This window comes from Indicator indicator, chromosome 22, assembly GCF_027791375.1.
Source record: "Indicator indicator isolate 239-I01 chromosome 22, UM_Iind_1.1, whole genome shotgun sequence".
Lineage (NCBI taxonomy): Eukaryota > Metazoa > Chordata > Aves > Piciformes > Indicatoridae > Indicator > Indicator indicator.
This window is the reverse complement of record NC_072031.1, coordinates 5,403,912-5,428,169: the sequence shown is the minus strand read 5'-3', so window position 1 is coordinate 5,428,169 and position 24,258 is coordinate 5,403,912. Positions and strand designations below refer to the sequence as shown.

The window sequence follows — 24,258 nt, the reverse complement described above, 5'->3', positions numbered from 1 at the left end:
GTGGAACGAGCTTTGCTACTGCATGAGCCACGGAAAGCTATAAACAGCCTGGTGGTTTCTCTGAGCATTCCCTAAGAAAGAGGGATGAAAAGCAACCTCCTGCCTTAGCACAGCATCTCAGAGGGGGGCTGCTCTCTGCAGTTGGCTGGCAGTGGTCCTCCAGGAGCCGTGTCTGAGCTGGGGAGGGAATCAGTATGCATAGTGCTTTCTCCCTTTCCTTGGTACATTGTTTTTTTTGAGGACTGTAGGGTAGAGAGGATTAGACCAAGTTCTTAGAGGAGGAGAACAGCCAGCAGGGGATGGCTGGTCATTTCTGTTCCCTTTGTGGCACAATCTCTCCTTTGCTACTTGTAGGGACTCAGGAGCCTTTGTGATGTTTATTAGGCTGAAAGATTTGGAGGCCTCTGCTGTAGATAGCTCTCCAGCCGAGAGGAGAATCTTAAGACACTTGTGATAGTGTGGCCAGAGAAACTTCAATAAATATTTAGGAGATGTTAGTGTTTGGCATTTGTCAAGAATGGTTTAGCTGGATGAAGTCTTTAGTGGGAAGGGTGGAAGTCCAGCTGAAATGACAGAGATGTGCCGGAGGGGGCTGGCGTTGGCACATCTTCCACACTTCAGGGATTAGAAGGAATTGTGCAATAGCAGCATAATGGTCTGCAGAACTGGCTCATTTAAACTTCAGCTGCTTTTGTTTAGGAGATGGACTTAAAATCTGAAACTGGGTCAAAATCTTTTCTTGCTCTAGAACTAAAAGTCCCACACATTTCAGACTTGTGTTTGAAGAGGCAGTAAGGAAGAGTCCTTACTGCTGTTCAACCAGTCCTCCTGGAATGAATTTCAGCCAGGCAGGCAATGTTGGCCTGTTAATTCTTGGGATACTGGCACTGATCAGGATCAGAAAAGCTTTTCCTACAGCCTGATGGTCACTGACACATCTTCTCCTGCTGATTGAATCAGAGTCCTTGGTCCTCTTTAGGACTGGTGGAAACATCTCCTGCCTAAAAGCAGCAGCTGAACAAGCACCACAATGGGGCTTTCCTCACTCCTCTGCATTCTTGCCATGTTTTCAGTTAAGGTCAGTTGTCAGAGTGGCATCACTTCCAACTTGCCCTGAACTGCCAGGGACACAAAGTCTTCCTCAGTAGTCTTCCTGAAAATGAGCCCCAAATCTCTGTGAGCAGTGTTCTGAGAGATCTTGTGTCTCCATATCTCCCCAGAATACCCTCAGAATGTTTTTTTGTCTGCAGCTGAATTTCCAAAAGTATGTGAAGATTCTTCTTTCTGAGGGGCAGCTGCTCACAGACATGCATGGCTCCCTGTCTCCTGGGGTTGCCCCTAATCAAGGAAATGTGCAGATATTTCGTTGTCCCAACCTGTTCCAAACTTTTCACAGAGAATACACCTTGGAGGGAGTTCTGTGAGGTTGGCATCAGGAAAGAGCTGCTTGGGAAAGCCCTCTGCCTTGCTGCTGGAGAAAGCAGCCTGATTAATTATTCTGATTTCTCATCTGGACTCAGGCAGACATCCACTGGTAAGACTGGGAGCACTTGGAAGTTGAAGGTCAGAAATTATGGCCCTTCATCAAGCAATCCCACCTGGCTGTCAACCTGCTGCTTTCAGGCAGGTAACAAAATAGTCCTGCACATGGAGTCACCAAGGGTGGAATTCATCCTTTGCTTTATTGGTTGTTTAAAGCTGCCCAGCAGACACATCTGCAGCATGCAGAGACATCTGTTACCATCTGCAGCAGGGGAGATGATGCCATTGAGCAGCTGCTGTGTTAGCAAACAGCTCTTCCATGGCACTTAGATGAGTGCGGTATGTCATCCATACCCCCACAGTAACACATCCCAGCTGAAAAGATGCTGTGGAATTCGTGTAATAGAGGTAAAAGCACAAATACCTGCCTGGTCCAGTGGATGAGAACCAAGCCAGAGAAATTCCATAAGGCAAAAATAACAACAAAGCCCAGCATGGTTCTGGAAGTCAGGCTGCACTTCGTCTGAAGTGGAAGAAGAGAAAACAAGCACTGGACTTCCCTGAGCAGTAACCATACGGTGTGGTGGGATGGACTGCAGGTGTGTATGGACTGTTTGCATAGTTCAGCCTCCCAGTGGCTACCCTGGCACTCAAGCTTTCATCTGCCCTCTGCTCTGGAATTTAGCTGGACCTTCTGGTATTGCAGTGACCCAGAAGTTGCCATGTGAGCTCCTGTGCAGTTTGCCTGTGAGCAGCTCCTTTAATTATTTGATTATTTTCATTCCCTGCCTCATTCAGCTGTTTTCCACTACATTTTAATGTCCATTTAAATGAAGTGAGCTAGTTCTTGCACCTTGAACTATTTAGTGAATACCTCTGGAGATGTTGTCTGGAGTGGAACATGCCCAGTGTGGTCCTTCTAGTTACAATCAAGGTATGGGCAATGAAGAGGCGTTGCTGACTGATCTATGTCAGCTGCTTTGGGTGCTGGTCTCTCTCTCTCTCTCCCTGCTGAATTCTTTGCCCTTGATTTGCCACTCAGCCACTAACTTTAGGTCTGTTTGTTGAAGTCCAGCCTGAGAAGCTGAATCTGCTGATCTGTCATTTTTCAGTAAGACTTCGTGTGGCCTCAGTACAGTGATTGATGGCTTCCAGGTCTGCCTGGACATGTAGTGTTCAGTGACTGTCTCAAAACCAGGACTGTGACAGAAGACTTCATTCTGCACCTTCTAAGGAAAGCTTCCTGCAACCCTTACTCAAAGGGAAGGCTGCTGGAGCACCTTCACAAGCCTGCCTTCCCTCTATGCCTGTGTTCTGGGGACAGCAGCACATTAGCTGCTGTCAGGCTGCTACTCTTTAAAGAAGGAAAAAATAACTAGGAAAGGAAAGATCCTTTTTAACAACATCTGCCTCCCTCAGACAGGAGTCTCTGTGTGGTTCATTCCTTCTGCTTGTTGTTGCTACAGTTCTTCAAGGGATCTGTCATTGCTGTCAGCCTCTAATGGACCTTCATCAGAGCATGACTCAGTGCACCCTCACCTCACCCCAACCACTGTGTTCAGTAGCCAGGTCAGTGTGAGCTGACAAGGGAACATCAGATTGCAAGCTCCCAGAAGAGCCCAGGTTAGGATTTCTGCATATGCTTGTGGTGCTGACACCTCTGCAGAGCTGAGCAGCAGGTGACAGAGCAAGTTTAAAAGAAATGTATAGCTTGCCAGTATTTTGTTGTTGCTACAACCTGCCTTTTATTAATGTGATCCAACAAGTGTCCTTCAACAACTTTCTCTTGGCAGCTTAGGAGACTCCAGAGTGAACTGCAGGAGAAGCTGTTTCACAATGCTGCACTTCTGAGACCTACTTATCTGTCATGAGTGTAGGCAGCTGATACCTGTGAGCTCCTGCTCATTATAAAGCACTGATTGGAGGTCTTCTGGCAGGGGGATCTTCTTTTCTGTCCAAATCTAATGGTCTCTTAACTTTAAATGTGTTCCCAAGATAGAAGTGAAGTTAAATCAGGCTTTGCAGGAATTTTTAATGCCGAGGTATGAAGCATCTCTGTGAAAGTCTTTAGCTTGACTGAGATGTTTTTTCATGTGCTGCCAATATTTGATCCCACTTCTTGACCTTTAATATACACAGAGAGAGAAGATTAGGATGTTTCTAATCAGCTGAATCTCCCCTCTGGGAGCTCTATTTAATCCTGCCTCTCAACTTTATCTCTGCCAGCCCTTGCCAGCCCTCCATGTGTTTGGTTTGGTTACCAGCTGAGGTTGGAGTTTGGTCACCTCAGAGGGCTCACTTGGGGTTTATTGCATCCTTTCTGTAGGAGTTAAGGCACCAGTGAGAGGCTCTGCTTTGGAGGCAGACCTCTTTGTTTCATGTGCATTGGTGAGACAATCCTGCTCAGTGAAATAAAGTCTTCTTTTGAATAGGATTATTGCCAATCCTCCCCACCTAGTCATTAGGAGGGCTTCTTTGAAGGGCCTCAGGAGCAAACCTGGGTGGTTTTGAGGTGCTAAGTCAGGGCCCTCATAGAAGTTCAAAATACTACATCAGCTGGTTTCTTCTGCCACTCAGATTTGTAATTTCATTAAAGTACCAAATTTGTTGGCAGTAAATTGGTGATGAATATTGAGTTTCATGCTATTGTTTTGATGAGGAGTCAAGTGAGGCCAGCGAGTCTGTGGTGGTGCAGCTCAGCTTACGCTGCGTAGCAGCAGGCAGTCTAACAGCAAAGCTGCCACCAGTCCTTATACAGTGGAGCCCCTTGAGCTGCATTTTCCCTCTTCCTTTCAGCCCCCAACAGCTTCACTCTTGTGACTTCCGGATCAGGAAATTTATCCCTGAAAACATTCAGACAGCAGATTGCAGCACTGGGGTTTTTGCCTGGCAAACCTCGTTGATCTAAGCAAAGACTGAGCTCAGGCACTCTCTTGTCCCCTTCGATTTTAGTGGTTCCTGTTCCCCAGCATGGTCCACCATGTACCTGTCATTGTCCCTGCCCTGTCCCATATTCTTGAACAGTGCAGAGGCTCTGTATGTGCATAGGAAGGAGGGGAATGATCTGGATTCATTGGCCAAAGCTGGATGCTATGTTCCTGTCCAAAAACTTACTCATGCTACCGGCCCTGTTCTTAAGTTTCTGAGCTTGCAAAGAAATCTTTTTGTGATTTTTTTTTTTTGTAAGCCCTTTCTTGTTGAGCAGAAATTTTGGCAAAGAAACATTGAGGCATTGGAGAATCCCCAGTTCTGCCTGGTTGTGCCAGGCCTTCTCAGATCTTTCCTTGGAACAAGCAGGCCAGAGGAAATACTTTCCATTTCAGAGAAGCGTGGACAAACAATGTTGCTTTAGAGGGAGAAGAAAAGCAGCAGACGGAGCTGGAGCACTGAATCCTGCTAGCCAAAAGCATGCTCCTGCCTTTATCCAATCATTCCTGGAACACAGTGTTCTTATTGTACTCCTCCTCACCCTGCTCAGTGCCTCTCCTCAGGCTCAGGGCTCCGAGATCCCCCAGCCATGATGCCGAGGGCTTTGGGTGAGGTAAAAAAATCATCCAGCACATCTCAGAGCTGGAGCCTCTCCCTCGCCTGGCGTTAGGTGAATGTGTGTCCTGAAAACTGGGTCCCGTTAGAAAGGTTCCTGCTGTCCGGAAAACAAAGTACTCACTGGCCTGGTTTAGTCATTAAGTAAATTTGTGGTTTGGTTGAGATGAAAAATAATGAAGAAAAGCTGTGGAAATCCCAGGATTAATTTGATAGTTTGCAGGCAGAAGTGTTTTTAAGTGGAGCTGCTTCCTTCTGTAGGCTCTGAGCAGTCCCAGGTACAAACCTGGGCTCCCCTCGCTGCCCTGCCTCAGAGGCAGGCATTTGGAATTCATTGGTTTGACAAAGGTCCTCGCTGTGCAGGGGAGGGGGCTGCTGTGGGCTGGAACCTGTGTTTCATAAGTTATGTGGGCATCTGCACAGCCAGCCCACAGCTGGAGAGCTGGGAGCTGCCTTTGGCTGCTGGTTCCATCAGCTGAGGGAGCAGCACTCCAGGCCCAGGCAGGGCAGAGCAGGCAGTCACTCACTTGGTATCACCTGGAGACTTCTGAAGGCTGGGGCCTTGCTGGTGTTTTCAGCATCACCCCTTTGGGGCAGAACCATGTCCTCCACTGCTTCTTCCCATCTCCTAGCTTCCCTGTCTGCCTCTCCAGGCGAGGGGAGCGTGGGGCAGAGGCAGAGAAGCCCACACAAAGACCTCCATAGTGTGGTGTTCCTCTCCACCCACCCCAATTTACCTGGGAGCATCACACAGGGAAGCAGAGAGCTGGGAGCTGGCACTGGCTCCTCTGTGTGCTCATCCAATTGACCATAGATGTGTGTGTGGATAGAGTCACTTGCTGTATTATGCAAGTGGCATTTTGGGCTGAGAAGCCCCTTAGCAGAGCAGGAACCTCCCACCTGTCAGCTTGGTGCTGAATTTTCCACAGCTCTCAGTGTAAGCAGGGGAAGGGGACTCCGTTATTGACCCTGTGTGCCCATGTCCACACTAGAGAGCCAGTGGCCCCAGGGTAGCACATTTGGAATGTCAGCGAGTGGGGGGTGAGGACTTGGGTTTCACTTGTTTCAGGGAATTTTGCTCTGGGATCTTCTGACCCAAACTCTCAGGTAGCTGGAGCAGACTGGGAGGGTGCTGGGAGCATGGCAGCTCCTGCCTAGGGTTGGGAACCTGAGTTCCAGGGCACACTGTGAGGATGATGTAGAGAGGCCCTGTGGTTTGCAAAGGTTTTTGTCTCTGTTCAAGCACAATATGACGTTAAAGCACATTGGTGGTGTTTCTCCTCTGACTTTACTCCTTAGGCATGTGACCCTGGGCAGGACCTCTCCGTTCTGGAAGTGTCAGGAGGTTTTGGTCCTCAGATCAAGGTCCTCCCTCGGTGTTTGGGATGTATTTTGATGTCAGTTACAAACTCAGTTATTAAAGCAGCTTCTCTTTCTGGCAGTGTGGATGTTCAGCACACCCCTCTGCAAGCTTGGTTCTGTTCCTTCCAGTAAAATCACAGAATCGTGGAATGGGTAGGGTTGGAAGGCACCTTAAAAATCATCTAGTTCCAACCCCCACTGCCATGGACAGGGACACCTCCCACTAGACCAGACTGCTCAAGGCAGTATTAAAGATAATTCTCCTGTGGTGCACTCTGTCAGAGACTGTGATATGGAGGCAAGCATGGCTTGTGGCTGGTAGCAGTGTACCCTGCATCCAAAATGAACACAGGAGAGGCTTTCCCTGGGTTTGTAGCTTCCTAAGTCACCACAGAGGCTTTTGAATATCTGATGGAGCCAGGCTGCTCCAAAACAGCAACCAAATCATGTCTATAATTAGACAATGAATGCAACTCAATAGCTTTTATATCTTATAGCAAATGTCCCTATGTAATGCCAACCTTTCATCATGGATGAGGATTCACATTAATCATGGTATCATTAAAAACCCAAACAACTCTGTGGGGGTCTAAATTCAGACTGATGAGTTGAAATGAATCTCAGCAGATACCTGCTCCTGTTAAGATTAGGAGCACAACCTTCTGCGATGTTTGCTTGATGTCAGGAGGATAGTCCAAGGGCTCTGCTCATCCATGAGCAGACTTCATGGTTCCCTTATTTTCTCTTCTATTTATTGTGCATTGGGCTATTAAATAAATGGGGGGGGGGGGGCCTCAGATGGCCTTATTATAGGGAAGACATGCATTGTTTTAGAGAAGGGCTTGACTTTGTCGTGTGTCCATTTTCACAGTCTTGATTTGAAATCTTTAAGCAGTGGACAAAGCATTACACTGGGGCAGAAAATGAGCACAGCCTTGGCTCTGCAGGGAAGGAGGAGCTCTTTTATAGCTGCATAGGCAGATGAAATCTTGAGGGACTTGTTCTGCAGTTTCCTTGGAACATGGTGGTTGCATTCTGTTGCCTGAAAGCTTTTCTGAAGAAGGTTGGGGTGGTGATAAGACAACCCAGCCACAATATGTAGCTTTTATTTGCTTCCTCAGGCAAATTTCCTGTATTTCAGCTTCATTCCTAGAACCTGACAAATTCTAAACCACTTTTCTCATCCACCTTGCTGTAACTCCTGATCTCTAGGTTCCATTTAATTCATCTTCTGTACCTTAGTCCTGCCTGGGAGTTAGAATGTCCTTGGTAAATGCAAAGGAGTGAGGAGCTGGGAACTCTTGGACTGAGCTTTTGTAACTGTACTTTAATACCTCACAGTAATTACTGCAGCTCCCCATAAAATAATCTCTCTGCAGTTCCAAAATGGGGTTGAATGCCCTAGAATAAAAGAGAAGAGCCCATATCTGTGCTTCTAGTTACATTGTTATTTATTTCCCTTCTGCCTCCAGCGTGGGAGGATGAATGAGCATGGACCAAGACGGAGCTTTGCAAAGGCAAGCAGAGCTAAAGAGCGTCGCCTTTTTCATCAGCTTTTAAAAGCCAGGCTGTAATCATAAATTCCCTGATAGCTGGAGCATGCAGAAGTCATCTTTAAGCCTACAAGTGACAGGCTGCTGTTGCTTTTCAAACTTCAGATTTCATTTTTTTGTAAGACACAGCTTTGATCTGGTTCCTTTGTAATGCTCTGCAGAGCGCCGGGGCCGCCGCACTTGCCGGCTGCAGGGCTGGAAGTGAACTTTGTTGGCAAGAGCCATCTGGAGGCCTCAAAGAACAGATTAACTTGTCCAGGATTGATGTGATCTTTGAAGGAGCTGCCCTTGCCTAGAACATGTGTGGTTAGCTCAGTGTTGGCAGTGATGAAGTTGAGGTGCACAGCAATGTCTGAGTACCCCAGAAACTGGGAATAGTTTTAAGTGGAGCAACCCCAAGGATCTGCAATCAAAAGATCAACTAAATCCCCAGGTTCTACCTCTTAGGCAGACTTTCCATCTTCAGGTTAAATCCAGTCAGGAGTAAAGGTTTTCAGCTGTATGTCTTCACAGACATTTTGTTCTTAGCTCCAAAAGTTCGTGATGGTGTCCCAAAGCTTTCACAGTGTTCCCCCATGTATCTCTAATAGTTTTGTGCCCAGTATGCAACTTTTATGTTGGTTGTTGGTGCCATGGATTGGAGAGGTAGACTTTTTCTGTTCAGCTTGTAGATTAGTGTCAGAATCCTGGTGGATGCTGCTCTGATCCCCTATTTAAAGGTGACCCTGCCACTCAGGCACTCTTGGCAGCACAGTCTCTTGAAACATCCTGCAGGGATTTGCTTCGGGTCCTGTATCACAAGCTCACATCTGCAGCCTTTCATTTGCTTGACTGGTTGTGCTCATGGAATGTGGTGAAGGATCTGACAGTTACTTGCATGTTGGGATATGGGAAGTAAAGGAACTCTGCTTGTGTCTGGCCAGCCAGAGACTCAGCAAGCTGCCAGGACAGGGCCTTGCTGGAGAGGGTACAGCAAAGGGCTACAGAGATGCTGAGGGGACTGGAATATCTCTGTGATGAGGAGAGGCTGAGAGAATTGGAGCTTTTTAGTCTGGAGAAGAGCAGCCTGAGGGGGATCTGATCAATGTTTCAAGGGTGGGTGTCAGGAGGATGGGACCAGGCTTTGTTCAGTGGTGCCCAGTGACAGGACAAGGGATAATGGGCACAAACTTGAACGTTAGAAGTTTCATCTAAACATGAGGAGGAACTTCTTTAATTTAAGGGTGGTAGAGCACTGGAACAGGCCTGCCCAGAGAGATGGTGAAGTCTCCATCTCTGGAGATGTTCCAAAGCCACTTGGATGTGTTCCTGTGTGATCTTCTCTAGGCGACCCTGTCTTGGCAGGGGGGTTGGACTGGATGATCTCCAGAGGTCCCTTGCAACCCTCACTATTCAGTGATTTTGGAAAGTTTTTGTTTCCCTGGGTGGAAGTATGTAGCTTTTTGAATAGAATTTTTTTTTTTTCACACTGACTAAATGGGGAGATGTCAAAATAATGAGCTGGAAGGATGTCTGTGCATTGAACTGCGTCCTCACAGTCATGAAGGCAAAATCTGAGAGGTCTTTTCCAACCTAAACGATTCTCTGATTCTCTGACCAGAGACACCTAAGAAAAGTAGTCCTTAGTTTTGTTTTCCTCCTGTAAATGAGGCTCTGCAAAGAATCCTCTTGAGAAACACAAGAATGCCAAAGTTTGAACTAAGTTGTCAGAAGCTGGTGTAAAAAAACAGGGTGGGAGCACAGAAGCTCAGTAATGAGGCTTGCTGAGTTGCAGCTCTGGTCTGTGATGTCTGGGCACCATCCCTCAGCTCAAACATCACACACCAAAAGAGGAAAGGAGCCATCATGTTCTACCATGAGGTTCCTCACTGCTGTGAAGGCAGCAGGGTGTTGCAGCTGCTTGACCTGCCATCAGCTTTGGTGAGAGATTCTTGAACTTCTGCAGAGCCCATTGTGGGGTGTCCTTCCGTGGAACTTGCCAGCATCCCCCCATCTCCTGCAGCTGGGAGCTTTCCAAGGCAACTTACAAAGTTTGGGTGGTTATCTGATGCCTCATGGCTCAGGCTTGTGTAGAAAATAGTTTCCTCTCATGTTGAATATGAGCTGCTCTCCCAAGCTGTGCTGACCATGGGTTCAGAGCCTGTCTTGAAAGGAACTCTGCTGGCAGTGCTGGTGAAGGGGAATGTCAGTGGAATGCCTTGGAGTTTTGTGGTTGTCAGCTTTATGAGCCTTTATCTCTTGGGTTTACCAATCTGGTGTCTCAAACAGCTGCTTCCTTGATAGTGCCAGGGTCTGGAGGTGCCTCGCTGTGCCACCAGCTAGTTTGGAGATGCACTTCCCTCAGGGTCAGGCAGGTGGGAGACGTTGGCAGGAGGAGGACTGCCAGGCTGCCTGGATTCTAGCACCGCTTCAGTTCGTCTGAGTAAAACTTTTCTTCCAGAAAAAGTCAGTCATAAAGATTTGATGATAGTGCCAAATGAGGATGGTAGCAATGACAGCTGGTGGATCTGATCTGTGTCTGTTAGACTGGGAGCTGCTCCAGCCACACTGGAACTGCTAGCAGACCTGGGAGGACCATGGCTCTCAGACCTGCCAGTGGAGTGTTATGCAACTTATTGCCTCCAGCGAAACTTTTAATTCTGCAGGAATGAGTTGCCCAGAGGCCTTTCACCTCCAGGGAAGCTTCCTCCTTGTTTTTTTCCCATGCTTGCTGAAGAGTATCACTGAAGAAGGTACCTAACTGCTGAGAACCCAAGGGAGTGCCACTTGGGTTTGGCTTTGCAGGCAGGATCTGTGAGGTCTTCCTTCCATTGTGGGTGCTGATGGTGCAGCAGCTGCCCAGGATGTGCCAGTCCCAGGTTTTTTTGCACAGAGTGTCATATGTCTGGCCAAAACTGGGGCACTGGCATCTTTGACTTAATGTGGAAGTAGCCATCAGGTGAAGTTCTGTGAAAGACACTGGGCATCCCAGGCTGGAAGGAAAAGCATGTCCTTAGAGATGCAGTGGGAGCTCCAATTGAATGGGGCCTCACCTCTCTTCTCCCTTTCATTGAAGCTCCAAGAGCTGCTGGTGCTGGTGTTCAAAGTGCTGTGTACTGGTCTTGATTTGGAGTGAGAGATCTGAAGATGAGATGCAGCTGAACAGTGTGCAAAATAAATCCTGAACAGGTATAGGACCTCCCTAAGGAGATGCTTGCTGGTTTTTTTTACCACAGTTTTGACCCTTGTCCTCCTGACCAGAATTGAGAGTGATAAGTGGAGGGCTTTATGCAAAGACAAGGCAGCTGGTCAGGTTGCCCTGCTCAGGTCGCTGTGATCTCTGCTGTAATTGTTCCCTATGTGATTATTTTGAGGGCTGAGCAACTGAGGGCTCAGAAGAGCCGTGCAGCTTTATTTCCACCATGTGTGAAGTGCTCTGTCTTTGTTTCAAACCCTTCATCTCTTTCTGTCTAACAAAAGTAAAATAAAGCAGAATCCAGAAGTCTGTCGGAATTATTGTGCAGTCGGACTTTAAATGTTCCTCTTCCCTTTTATCGCCTTATCAGCGCGTGGAGCTCAGCCTGTGAGGTTCGGAGCTGACATTTCAAACTCTTTCTGAGTGTGCCTGGAGCCCTTTTAAAGCCACCTCCCCTCCCAGATCAGAAGTGACCATTTTTTTTTTGTTAGACTCCGTGTTCCTTTAATGTTTTCTTCCTAATAGATGTTGAAAGAATTCTTCAGAGGCACAGCACAAAACATTCAAATAGTGACAGGAGCCAGCTGAAGAGAGCTGTCAGGGAGGGGGGATGTTGGGAGAAGGATTGAATACAGATGGGTTCTCCAAAGTACTGGAACCTGTTAGGATTGCTTTGAAACCCTGCACAGCTTCCACCTCCTTACACTTACCAAAAGTTTATATTTGCATTGATGTATGAGAGGCAGAGCTGAAATGACCTAATCCCTCTTGTGTGCATGCTGAAGTGTGCAATGCTGGCTACATACAACAGTTGTGACCAGCCTCTTGCCTGAGTCCTCACTGGAAAGCACACTGCAGCACAGTCCTCTGGAGAGGCCAGGGACTACCCAGCAAACATCTGCTTGCTCTTGGTTCCTCCAGCCATGGCAGATCCATGCCTGGACAAAGTCTTCAGATGTTCACTGCTGCTCTGGTTTTGTGTCAGCAGCTACAAGGGAGAAATTGGTTGATCTGTGCATTTTCATAGAATCCTAAAATGACTCGGGTTGGAAGGGACCTCAGAGATCATCCACTGCACCATGGGCAGGATTGCCTCTCAACGAGACTTCGTTGCCCAAGGCCTCATCCAGCCTGGCCTTAAACACCTCCAGGGGGGAGGCATCCACAACCACTCCAGGCAACCGATTCCAGAGTCCCACCACCCTCCTACTGAAAAACTTGTTCCTAAGATCCAGTCTAATCCTTCGCTCCCTCAGCTTCAAACCATTCCCACTTGTCCTGTTGCCAGACACCCTCATATTTTAGTCTCTATATCACAGAGCCTTCTGAACAGACTGCTCCAACAATCCCTCTTTCAGAGAGTCCTGGCAGAATGTCCACTGGAGTTGGTGCTGTATTTTAATTGGGTTATCCAAAAAGCATCCTCCTCTTTGCCACAGGGAAGGCCTGAGCTGTCCATTATTCCTGCCTCAGCCCCCATCACACATCTGTCAGACCAGCTGTGACAGGAGGGTTGCACTGCAAAGCACTCTTTGAGTGTTCAGAACTGACCATTCTGCAGGGGAAGAGCTGCTATGGGGGGCTGCTAAGGTTCGCACCTACTGGATCTTGATTTTTGGGGTGAACGTGTTCGAGTTATATCCAGCCTTAAATATTTGCCCTAGAAAGCTGTTCTGAAGTCTGATGGAATATAGAAATGAGGCTGCTCCAGTGCACATTTACAGGGACAAAGTTTGTGTGATAGAAAGTGTCTGTGGTGACTCGTCAGCTGTAAGCGTTCACGTCCAACTGGCTCTGTGTTGTCCCTGAGCATGGAGAACCCTCACAAGGCTCCCTTCTCCTCAAACACTCATGGAAAACCTCAGCTGACTCAGTTTTGAATGCTCCTTGCACCACTCTGCAACTCTGCTGAGCTTCACCATCAAAGGAGAAACGACTCAGAGGTTTTGTTGGTTTGTGGCAAGCAAAATCTTGTCTTTCTTTGTGAGGAGGGTGATTTGTTTAACTGTCCCCAGTGGGGCTTTTCTTGGTGACTGATGAACATACATGATCCCTTGTGTTGGTTCTGTGTCCAGGAGCAGCAGGGCAGGGTGAGGAGGAGCTGTGTGAGTGGTCTATTGGCTGAAGGCTGTAGCCCTGTCGAGTTCAAGTTTCAAAATACTATGGTAATGCCTCCACCCTTCTACCCCATACCATATTAGAAATCATTCTGAAAGCCACCTCGAGTGGGTTGTTTGCTGGTCCTAGCTCATGGTGTGGCTGTCTTGTGGTTGTTCCCTGCACAAATATGCAGGAGCTGCCAACTCTTCCCTTTGCTGGTGTCTTCCTGCCCTCTGGTCCTTTCATCTGTGCACTTCTCATGGGTTTCCATGTCTTATCTAAATGTAAACTCAGCAGGGCAGGGACTGCTTCTGTTGTCTGCAGGACTTTGACCGCTGCTGTGCAGCCAGAAGAGCTTTTTCCAGCAGAACAGGGAAGCACAAACTCTGTAATATGTCCTCCTCTGGAGGTGTTTGCTCCAGGTCTGTTGCAAACCACAGTAACCAGGTGCCAGTTACTGAGTTGCTGTGTAAAAGATCTTGCTGATGAGCTTCATGATCTGAATTCAAACAGAGCTCTGACTTTCAGAGCTGGTATCAGAGCTTGGAAAACCCAGGGGTTCATCAACTTCAAGGTATCTTCCAAAAGCTGCTTTTCAAGCAGAGGGGTAGGCAGGGAGAGCGGGGGATTAAATGATGCTGTGTCAGTGGGAACATTTCAGCTTGTTCCTCCTTCTGGCAAGACTGCAGAATGACTGCAGTGACAAGCAGACGCCTGCATGACCTGACCCTCCTGTGGTGCAGCAGAGCTGGAGGCTCTTTGGCAGCAGTGGCAGGCAGTGTGAAGAGCTCTTGCCTGCTTGTTTCACAGGCTGCTTCACCCTTAGCGTAGGTCTCCTCCTGAGCAAGGAGCTCCCTTCCCAAGCAGCTCACCCAGGCAGCCTCTTTTCCTGTCATTTGACTGAAGAGAAGGAGGTTGGGCTGCTTGCACAGGTACTTGAACAGCCTGTCTGAAGGACAGGGCATGTGGCTGTGTATGAACTGGCCTCCCTAGGTCCATGGGCAGGTTGTCCACTGGAAGAGCTGCTGTGCAGATGGTCCTTCCTAGTGGGATCTGCAAGTGTTTGATGAACCGAATGTGACATTGGAGGTCAGCTGCAGGTACTGTCTCCAAGCAACAGCTGCTTCTTGCTTTGCCTTCCTCCCTTGGCAAACACCTTGGAGTAAAGATGGAGAGGCAAGCATAGAACGGGTAAGCTACACGTCCCTAACAGCTGGAGGAGCAGGAGTCAGTTCTGACTAAGGAAAGTGCTGTTTAAATGTCACTTTTATCTGTCCTGCCTTGCCCATGACAAGGTCAAGCAGTGAGACCACAGGCACCATAAATCCAGACAGGATCTGAACTTCCTCCATCCAGTCTTGTTCCCTCCCTTCTTCATCCCTCAGTGTCATCGTCACTACTCCATGGATTCCCTTTTTCTTCCCCTTACGAGTCAAGTTGTTCATGGTTCTGTTGGTGCAACTTAGCATGAACACAGCTTACTCTGTAGCCTCTCACCACTGCTGGGGCTCCAGGCAAAGTTTTTCTGCCTGGTGATGCAGAGGATGGTCATGGTTCTGTCTGTCTCATCTGACTCTCCTTTCTCCTGCAGGCATGGGTCGTGGAGAGAGCCTGTTAACCCTTACTATGTCAACACAGGCTACGCTTTGGCCCCAGCCACCAGTGCCAACGACAGCGAGCAGCAGAGCATGTCCAGCGATGCCGACACGATGTCGCTGACAGACAGCAGTGTGTAAGTAACTCCAGGCTGCTGGGACACCAGCATGTGTGTTCATCAGTGCTGCAGTCATTGTGTTGGTCTGGGGGAACCCAGAGAGGTTTGGGAGTCTCCTTCTCTGGAGACTTTCAAGACCTGTCTGGATGTGTTGCTGTGTGACCTGCCTTAGGTGACTCTGCTGTGGCAGGGGAGTTGGACTCAGTGATCTCCAACGGTCCCTTAGAACCTCCACCATTCTATAAGGCTTTAGAACCTCCACCATTCTATAAGGCTTTGCCACAGCTGACTAGACCAAGGCTATGGTCATTCTGACTTCCTTTTCAAGTGGGGTTGTTCTGTCACTGTGCAGGCCACCAAGGCTCACTGGTCTCGGGAACATCTGCAACAGAAAATTCTTTGAGTGAACTCAAAACAAATGGTCCTGCAGTGCTTCTTGCCAGGTACAAGAGCACTGGGAATGTTGGATGGCTTTGTAGTAAGTGGTTTGAGAGAGAGCAAGCTGGTCTAGTGGAGGGAGTCCCTGCCAGTGCTGGGGGGGGTTGGAACTAGATGACCTCTGAGGTCCCTTCCAACCCAAATCATTTTATGAATCTATCTTCTGAACAACAGGTAGAGATTTCTGCTTACTTGAGTACTTCTGCTTTTGAGGGTTTTGCTGCCAAACTGTTCCTGGTCTGTGATTGCTCTGCAGTAGGATTGGTGTCTGACCAGCTCTAGTTTGCCTGGTGAGCCCTGCAGTTCAACACAGCTTGTACCAACAGGCCCCCTCCAAATCTGCTCTGCATTTTTTCTAGTTCTGACAGCACCCTGGATCTCACCTATGAGAAGCCTTAAAGGTAGTCTGCAAAGGCACTAAAAAAGGAGTTAGGAGGTTTTGTGGTGACTGCATCTGTAATACAGGGAAAAAATGATGGAAAATATTCCATGTTTGGTCTGTTTTTAGTAGTGCAAATGCAAAGTGTCTCTCTGTAGGGCAGGACCCCTTGATTGTTCCATTGAAAGCTGTCAGGTTTACAGATGGAGGAGAGATTTTATAATGGCAATGCTGCAAGCACAGAGCCTTCCAGGAGGCTCCTGTAGTGATGCTGAGTGTCAGGAGCTGTCAGGCCTTGGTGGAGAAACTTCCCAGCCCCTCTCAGGTATTTTGTTAAAGGGTGCTGCAGCTGTTCCCCACCTGTCCTTGGTTAATAGAGTGAGCTGGTGACTGTGGGACATAGCCAGGGGGCTTCCTTGACTGCTGTGAGCTGGTAGCATGCTGCTGTCTGGCTACATGGATACTTGGAGCTGTTTAAGAGCAGCTCTTGAGACCACCATGCTCCCTGGCACCAGCTCCTTGCTCCTTACCTGTGGCATGTTGCAAAATGGAGGAGGTAGACCTTGGCCAAAGGGGCATGGGAGGTGGAGAATGCCCCTGGGACAAAAAGCTGTAGAGGACCACTAATGAAAGGCTGCATTTGATAGAGATTCAGCTGCTTTACCACATCCTTCTGCTATTCTCCATCAATTTATACGGAGGAGTCCTCAGGAGCTGGCAGGGGTCATGTAACTTCTTGTTACCAGGAGAGGCAGATATAAGAACTCTTCAGAATTAATTAGCTTGTGCCCCCCTCCTTTCACACAGCCCCAGTGGGCTCATGGCCTTGCCCTGATGGTTTTACCCACAAGAAGCTGTGAGCGTTTACGCCTGAGCTCTTCACCCTCCTAATTTTTCTTGCAGTAGCCATCGTTTGTTTCTTTCACAGGCAGAATCATTTCTGTCTGCCCATCCTAGGCACTCTTTTTCCTTTGCTCCTTTTTTCCTTCAGGCATTTTATCCTTCCTATGCCTACCTTAGGCTGTTTCTAGGGCTTTAATTACCCCCGATACATGTGCTGCCTTCTGCTAATAACTAACCCAATCTCAGTGGGTCGTTTAAGGCTCAGAAATCAGAAGGGTGAATCTGTGATCTGTGATCTTTCTTCCTGTGCACCTCAGACTGGCTGCATGCAGATTGATCTGGATGTAGAGCCCTGACCTTTGGCTTACAAAGGCTCTGTCTGTTTCCAGCACTGGCTCTTCATTACCCACTTTAAAGCTCCAGTCCCGGGTTTTGTTCGGGTTTTCCGTGCCGTTGCTGAACCTCTCTGCCTCCCCACTTTCAAAGGGATTTTTGCAGAATTGCTCAAGGCAGCAAAAATGAAGAAGAACCAGACGTGAGCTGAAGAAGGGACTCCTGCTGCTTGACAAGACTTGCATGTCTGGGAGCTTCGAGTTCAGGCCTCCTCTGAGGAAAAGGGCAAGGAAAGCCTCATTTGCTGACGAGCAAGGTTCTTCCTCTGGCTGCTGTTTACATCCAACAGGCAGGCTTAATAACAAAAGGCTCCAGCACCCGCTCCAAGGCAGAGCTTGCACCAGGTGTGATCCCAAGGCAGAAAGCTCCATGAGCCTCCAGAAGAGGAGAAGGTGTCCAGGCAATCAGGATGCAAATGCTGGCTCATTGAGGAGCTCCAATAAACTGGGCAGGCATGCAGGGAGCACTGCTGGGTGCAGCAGGTGCTCAGCCAGCAGTGGCCATCTTGAGCTGAGCAGACACAGCTTCACAGACTGCACTGGGCTGGAAGGGACCCTCTAAGGTCATCTTGTCCAACCTCTCTCAGTCAGCAGGGACACCTCTAACTAGAGCAGGCTGCCCAGGGCCACATCAAGTCTGATCTTGAATGTCTGCGGGGGTGAGGCCTCAACCACATCCCTGGGCAGCCTGTTCCAGTGTCTCACCACTCTCTTTGTGCAGAACTTCCTCCTGATGTCCAACCTAAATCTCACCTGCTCCAGTTTCAAACTGTTGCCCCTCATCCTATCACCCCAAGCCCTTCTAAACAGTCCCTCCCCAGACTTCCTGTAGGACGCCTTCAGACATTGAAATGCAGCTCTACAGTGAGCAGTTGCTTGTACTCTGATGTACTGCAGTGGTCACCAGCTCCTTTCCAAGCTTTGGTACTGTACTGATCACGGCAGAGAAGGGTTTGGATGTGGCTGCATGCACAATCCAGACCTGAGTAATGCTCTGACCATCTGGCCTCCTGAGCTGGGCTGAAGGGAGACAGGCACAAGCCTTCCAGGAGCGCCCAGGTCTCCAGAGTGATTTAAAAAGCTATTTCTGTGCTCCCAGCTATAAGCACACTTGCCTAAAAGACAAACTTTCAACTGGATGTCTTTCCAAGCACTGGTAAATATTTTTGTAATGGTTTGAATTTACAGAACCAATTTGTTATCAGGCCCTGCTGCTAGAGGAGTTTGCTTTTTGAGTGGTTTAAAAAACATTGCTCTTAAATGCTTGTGCTCCACTGATTATTTTTCAGTCTTCCTGTGTCATACAAATTCCTCTGCTCTTGTAGGCAAAACAGCCCTACTCCTCTCTGCTGAAACCTGTTTTTACAGTCAGCATGGCAGCTGTGTTGTTTTAGCTGGTTTGTGTGGAGGCAAGGTCTGGAGAGGACATCGTGAAAGGCTCTGGTGAGCACTGGCCCAGCAAGTGTGCTATGGCCACAGGTGGGGCTGAGTCACTCACTGCTGGTGTTCCATGGTGGGTCAGGGCTTTCGGGCTCTGCCCCCTCCCTGGGCTGTTCAGAGCCTGCCCTGAGTGTTCATGGTGCAGCCCTGAACTGCTGCTGCTGTCCTGATAATCCCCACATAGGGACAGCATCTTTCCCAAGTGGAGGAACCAAACCAGCCCCAGAATAGAGGTGGCTGTTCCCCAGAGCAGCAGAGGTTAGGGCAGTGCTTACCCCTTCAAAGCACCTTTCAGACTGAATATTGTTCCTCAGGTGGCTGCCTGTGGCCAGAGCACCTGGTGAGTTTCCTGGCATGCTTCTCATGTGAGAAAGGCCTCTGACAGTGCTGCTCTGATAACAGAATAATTGTTAGCAAATAGCAGGTTTGCTGTGGGTTTGTGTCCTGTCCTCCCTGTGACCAGGGATCCAGAGTGACCTTGACTGCTGCTTCATTTGGACAAGTTCAACAGCTTTTTAATGTAGAAGATCCCAAATGGTGACTTCTAGCTTATTGGTTTGGTTTGGAGGCTGTCTGCAGAGGAGCAAAGACAGCCCTTGTAAGAAGAGTGCAGCTGCAGAGCCACAGCAACACCTCCCTGCCCTCTAGAGCCTCTTGCAGGTTGGTTTGGGGAGGAGAGCAAGCCCCCATCTTTCCCCATTATCATTAAATAAACCATGGCAAGCCTTTTGCTCCCACACAGAGCTTTCTGGTGCTGAAGAAAATCCCCTGAGGAAACAGGAGAAAACAGCTTGGGAAAGTTTTCTTTTAAAAGTAAATGTGCTCTGAAAAAGTTTGGATTTTTTTTTTTTTTATATATATATATAGAGAGAGAGAGAGAGATATTATTTCTCTATCTATTGAAAATCTCCCACAGTCAGTACCTGACAAAAGGAAAACAAAAGTATGGGATTGGTTTTCCTTGCTTTCCCCCCATCTATTGAATGAGGTTTTGTTGGGATAAAATTAAAGTGCTTATCTTTGAATTTGCTTCCTCTGGTTGAGTTGGCACAGCACATTGAGCGGAGGAATGTTCCAAGTTCAGAGGTGGCATTGGGGAATCTAGTTAAAATGACATCAAAGGCAGCACAGCGGGGCTGAACATGTGTTTGAAGGCGGATAGATTAGAGGCCATTATCAGCCCTGCGCTCCTGTGCTGGGAACAAAAGTGGCTCTTTCCGCTGGGACTGCTGCTGGGGAGAATTAAAAAAAAAAAAAAAAAAAAAAAAGGGGGGGGAGAAAGAAAGAAAGAAAGAAAAATTGCAGCTTCTAACAGAATGCTGCTTCTGCTGCAAACCGCTGCGTGGCTCCGGCAGGCCACTGGTGTCCTGGCAGCAGGTTTTGTGTGGTGCTTAACAGGAGATGTTGTCTGTTGGTGACAATCAGCAAGAGCTAAAATAATCCCTCAGAATTTGTTTATTTTTCTTTTAAAAATTCTGAAAGCCCAGCGTGGTGGGCTTGGAAGGGACCTCTGGGGATCATCCGGTCCAACCCACCTGCTCCAGCAGGGGCACCCACAGCAGCTTGCTTGGGAACACAATGACTAGGTGGGTTTGGAAGCTCTCCAGACAAGGAGACTCCACAACCTCTCTGGGCAGCCTGCTCAGGCCTCCAGCACCTTCACACCAAAGAAGTTTCTCCTCCTCTTCAGGTGGAAGCTCCTGGGTTCCAGTTTGTGCCTGTTGCCCTTTGTCTTGTCGCTCACCACTGGGCAGAGCTGGACTCCAGCACAAATTGCCCATTGTTTTGTTGCCATCCAGCCTGTGATGATGAAACCTTTTAAGTGTTGTGACTCTTGAAGTTACTTCTCAAACAGGTCGGTCCTTAATGACAACAAAACTGCCTCATGGAAGCTGTCAGAGTCACAGTGCTTGGGGACACCATTCCTCTCCCAGAACGTGTCACTGCCAGGCACAGCGGAGGTGATGCTCCCGCCACGTTCTTCCTCCTTCTGCATTACCTGCAGCCTCCAGCCAGAGCTGTAATTAGCTCAGCTAATTTTCCCTTGTCTTATTTTCTGTCCTACTAAAAGCACCTGCCATTAACCATGGGGTTTGTTTTCTTTTCATGGTGTTTCCTTTTGAATGCCTGGGTTACTGCATGAAACTGCATTCTTCTGATGTCATTTGGTGATGGTTCCACCTGCACCCACATTTCCAGGGAGCAGCAGGCATGGTGGGAATGGGATAAAGAGCTGGTGGTGACTATCCCCTCACAGGCTAGTGCCTGGAACTGGGGTGGGTTGCAGGCAAAATGCTGCAGTGAGTGATGTTTCCTTTGCCAAATGGCTTTCAAAACAAGGTGGAACAGTTTGGGGGTTGTTCTGCAAGGAGCAGCTGTGCCTGGCAGTTGGGGAGAGGGTGCGAAGTGCATTTGGCTTGTGCAAACATCTTGTGATTGTGAGATGTGCTGGGATGGGCTCTTTGCACTACTCAGGGAAGGACACAGCAGGGGTGTGTGGAAGTGATTTGGTGCTTCAGCCAAACCTAAGCCTAAGCCCTCTGGTCGCCTCCACGTGTCTCTGCAGCATTGCCCAGTGGTGACTTGTGCTGCCCTGGGGAAATTTGCAAAATAAACTAGGAGAGTCCCAAAGTGCCAAGCTCCAGGCTGCCATTTGGCTCTGCAGTGGCTGATTTTTCTCACAATCACCCTGTGTCACCAGGACATGGGGTCACCTCCTTACCTCGTGACTGAGCTCTGCTTCCCTCACTCTCTCCTCATCCCCAGGTGCCACCAGGGTGGTCAGCAAGGTGACCAGATGCTGAGAACAGAAATGCATTTCCTTGCTTGGCCTGAAGTCATACTCGGCCAGAGATGCCATCAGGGGTTCTGAGTGAATCCTGGTGCCTCTGACCCCTGTCACTGGGACCCACATGCACCCAGTGCCCATCTTTGCAGACGCACTCAGCAGAGCAGCTCTGCACCATCCCTCAGCTCATGGCAGTCAGGGACCTGGCTCCCAGTCAGTCAGACCAAGGATTATTGCTACCATTGTCCCTCCCACTGCAGAGACTTCAGTCACCAGCTCTTGCAGTAAGCCCAAAAACCTGACCAGAGCTGGCTGACTTGGGTCATGCTGCCCATAACTTCACTCCCTAACCTTGTCCAGTCTCATCTGGGCAGAGGGCTAGGTTCTTCCACACAGGAACTCCAGTATCAAGCTCATCATTTCTGACTGAGCTAGAGATCATCTTAAGAGCAGCAGAGCCTTCCCTTTGATAAGCCATTTGAAGAGCTGTCACACTCTTACAAATAGATACCTTGTTCCCCAGGCGAGCTCCCCTCAGAGATGCTCACTGAGCTCCCACTCCTCCACCTGGGCTGCCCAGTGGTTCACTGTGTGCTCTTTTATAGGAAGCACCCCACTATAAAAGGTACCAGGATGTGGTCCAAGTCCTTCTCCCAGGGCAGCAGTCACAGGAGTCCTGCCCCTGGCAGATGCTGTGTAAGCCTCTCTGGCACCCCATACTGGAGTGCTGCTGGTGGAGGGACCTTGGATGAGCACCAGTGCCATGAAGGTTCCTCTTGCTCTGCTGCACCCTCCCTGGGCATGCAAAGCCTCAAACATCAAGGAGTTTCCTATCTGCTGCTCTGCAGCAGCAAGGCTTAACCCAATGCTGTGTGTCAGTGAGAGGCACTAAAGCAGGACATGTTGTTGTTGTTTTCTTCTGGCAGAGATGGGATCCCTCCGTACCGGCTCCGCAAGCAGCATCGCCGAGAGATGCAAGAAAGTGCCAAAGCAAACGGACGAGTGCCACTACCTCACATTCCTGTAAGTAGCACTCTCCCCTTCCCCAGAGGCAGATATGCAAAACACGTCAGCTCTCCAGCATAGAGAGCTCTGCTGCAGTTTAACCCATCCTTGTATTCAGGTGGGGATGTTTTAAGACCAAGATCCACCCTGATAAGAAAGAGCTTGGTAGGCTTCTGCCAGGCTCATCAGCCAGGTGTGCCCAAAACGTGTTGCTTTTCTTCACTGCTCAGGCAGTAGCTGGTGCTTTCTCCTGGAGGAGAAGGAAAACACTGGCTGGCGTCTTCCTGAGAGCAGGTTATGTGTCCTGGGGTGAGCTGGAGGTGTTTGTGGAAGGTGCAGTAGGCGATTGGACATGGAGGCTGATGAAGCTCTCAGGCAAGGTCACCTGGGGAGAAGGGCAACTGTCCTGAGCAGGCAGCCAAAGGGAGGCAGAACCTGTCCTCTAGGGCTCAGCAAAGCCTGCCTGGGGACATGAGGCAGGAGAGCAAAGCAGGTGCAGGTGTGAGTGTTTCATTTGTCTGATGCTGTCTCCCCAGTTGCTCCAGGTCAGCAAACAGCTTCTGGGAGATGAGCACAACCACTTGAGCTCTACAGCACCATCTGCAGCTCTGCCTGTTAGTCTTTGCTGTTTGTATGAAGTTACAGGTGACATTTAATGTCTAGCAGGGAATAAAGGTGCTTCTCTCTCCTTTGGACAGCTGGACTCCAGCACAGATCAAATAAGGAGGGGAAAAAAAACCCTCCATCTGCTTTTAGCAGAAGTGCCTTCAGACTCACCACAGCTGTTTTCATCCTGCAGCTCAAAGCAGCACAGCAGCGGCAGAAATGCAGCCTCGTTTTAATCTGATTTAAACAACACACACACCCCCCCAGACCACCACTCTTTGTTTCGCCTTTTAAATTAGATTATTTTCCTGAGATTTAAGAGGGTCTCCTGTGCTTTGATCTCTGGCTTGACAATGAAAGCCTGGCTGTGGACGTTCCCTGGCCATCCTTGCTCAGTCACCTCTCCTTTCACAGTGTGGCTGCTGTTGAAAGGCTGCCGGTTGCCTTTTGATTGTGCTGGATGCTGGCTTTACTGTAAGCGTGGCTTTGTTAGGGTTGCAGTCTGAAAGCTTTGGCCTTTATTATTTCTTATTCTTGTTGTTGTTGCTGTTCCCCAACAGTGGGGAACTACTGAGTGAATATTCTCTGACTTCAAAGCTTGTCAGTGGCTTTACCTCTTTGGATAAAAATAATGGTGGCTTTCTGTGGATTGTGTGCACTGGCAGTGCATGGCTGAACTGCAGGTTAGCAACTCAGAGTGGGGAGCATTAAATATGTATAGTGAGCTCTGCTTTAACCAACTTCCATCTGCCAAACACTTCTTTTGTTGCACTGTATAAGTGTCATTGCAGCAGCAGTTCCTTGCAGGCTAATTAGTTTTACTTAGCATTAAATTTTATCAACCTTTTTTGGAAACCAGTTTAAAAAGAGGAGGGTGGAAAAAAAAAGAGGTTTAAATTGGCCACCTGCTGCTTATAAATTTTTATATTCTCCTACTTATCTCCACAGCCTTTTAGAATTACATATTCCTCTTAAACTACACACAAATGCTTCACAAAGATTTTTCTGTGAAGCAGCCACTGTTCCCATTAGGTTCTGTGCTGTAATTTTTTAGTCCCAGGGAAAAAGGCATCTCGATGCCTGTTTGTATGGGAGTGGAGGGCTGAGGAGCAGAGTTAGTTCTAGTCCTTCTCCAGGGAATAAAAGTTTAGTTCAGACACTCTGGCACCTCCTGCCAGCCAATTACTGACACAGAATTGGCATCAACTTCAGAGAGGCACTGCTGTACCCTCGCTTATCAATCAGCCGAGCAGGGAGCAGGTAATTAGCCAAGGTGTTGTGACAACAGCAGTGTGAAGCGCTGCACAGCCAGTCTCCTAAACCCACCTCTCTCTGCACGCTCGCTGAGTTGAGCAGCCCTGGTTAGCAAGGAGCTGTGCGATGCTCCTGCACGTGGTGCTTCCTGCAACCCAGGATGAGGCTGCCTCACAGCCCATGG

The 24,258-nt window shown here is 48.7% G+C and overlaps 1 protein-coding gene across 2 annotated transcripts in view; it reads left to right on the top strand.

Annotated features, from left to right (window-relative positions):
- Positions 1-24,258, top strand: part of AXIN1 (axin 1) — a 64,990-nt gene that overhangs the window by 23,110 nt on the left and 17,622 nt on the right. For both annotated transcript variants that reach the window (XM_054391069.1, XM_054391070.1), the window contains exons 2-3: positions 14,807-14,947; positions 22,136-22,232. In XM_054391069.1, coding sequence (XP_054247044.1) covers positions 14,807-14,947; positions 22,136-22,232 — 238 coding nt within the window. The remainder of the gene's footprint in view (positions 1-14,806; positions 14,948-22,135; positions 22,233-24,258) is intronic.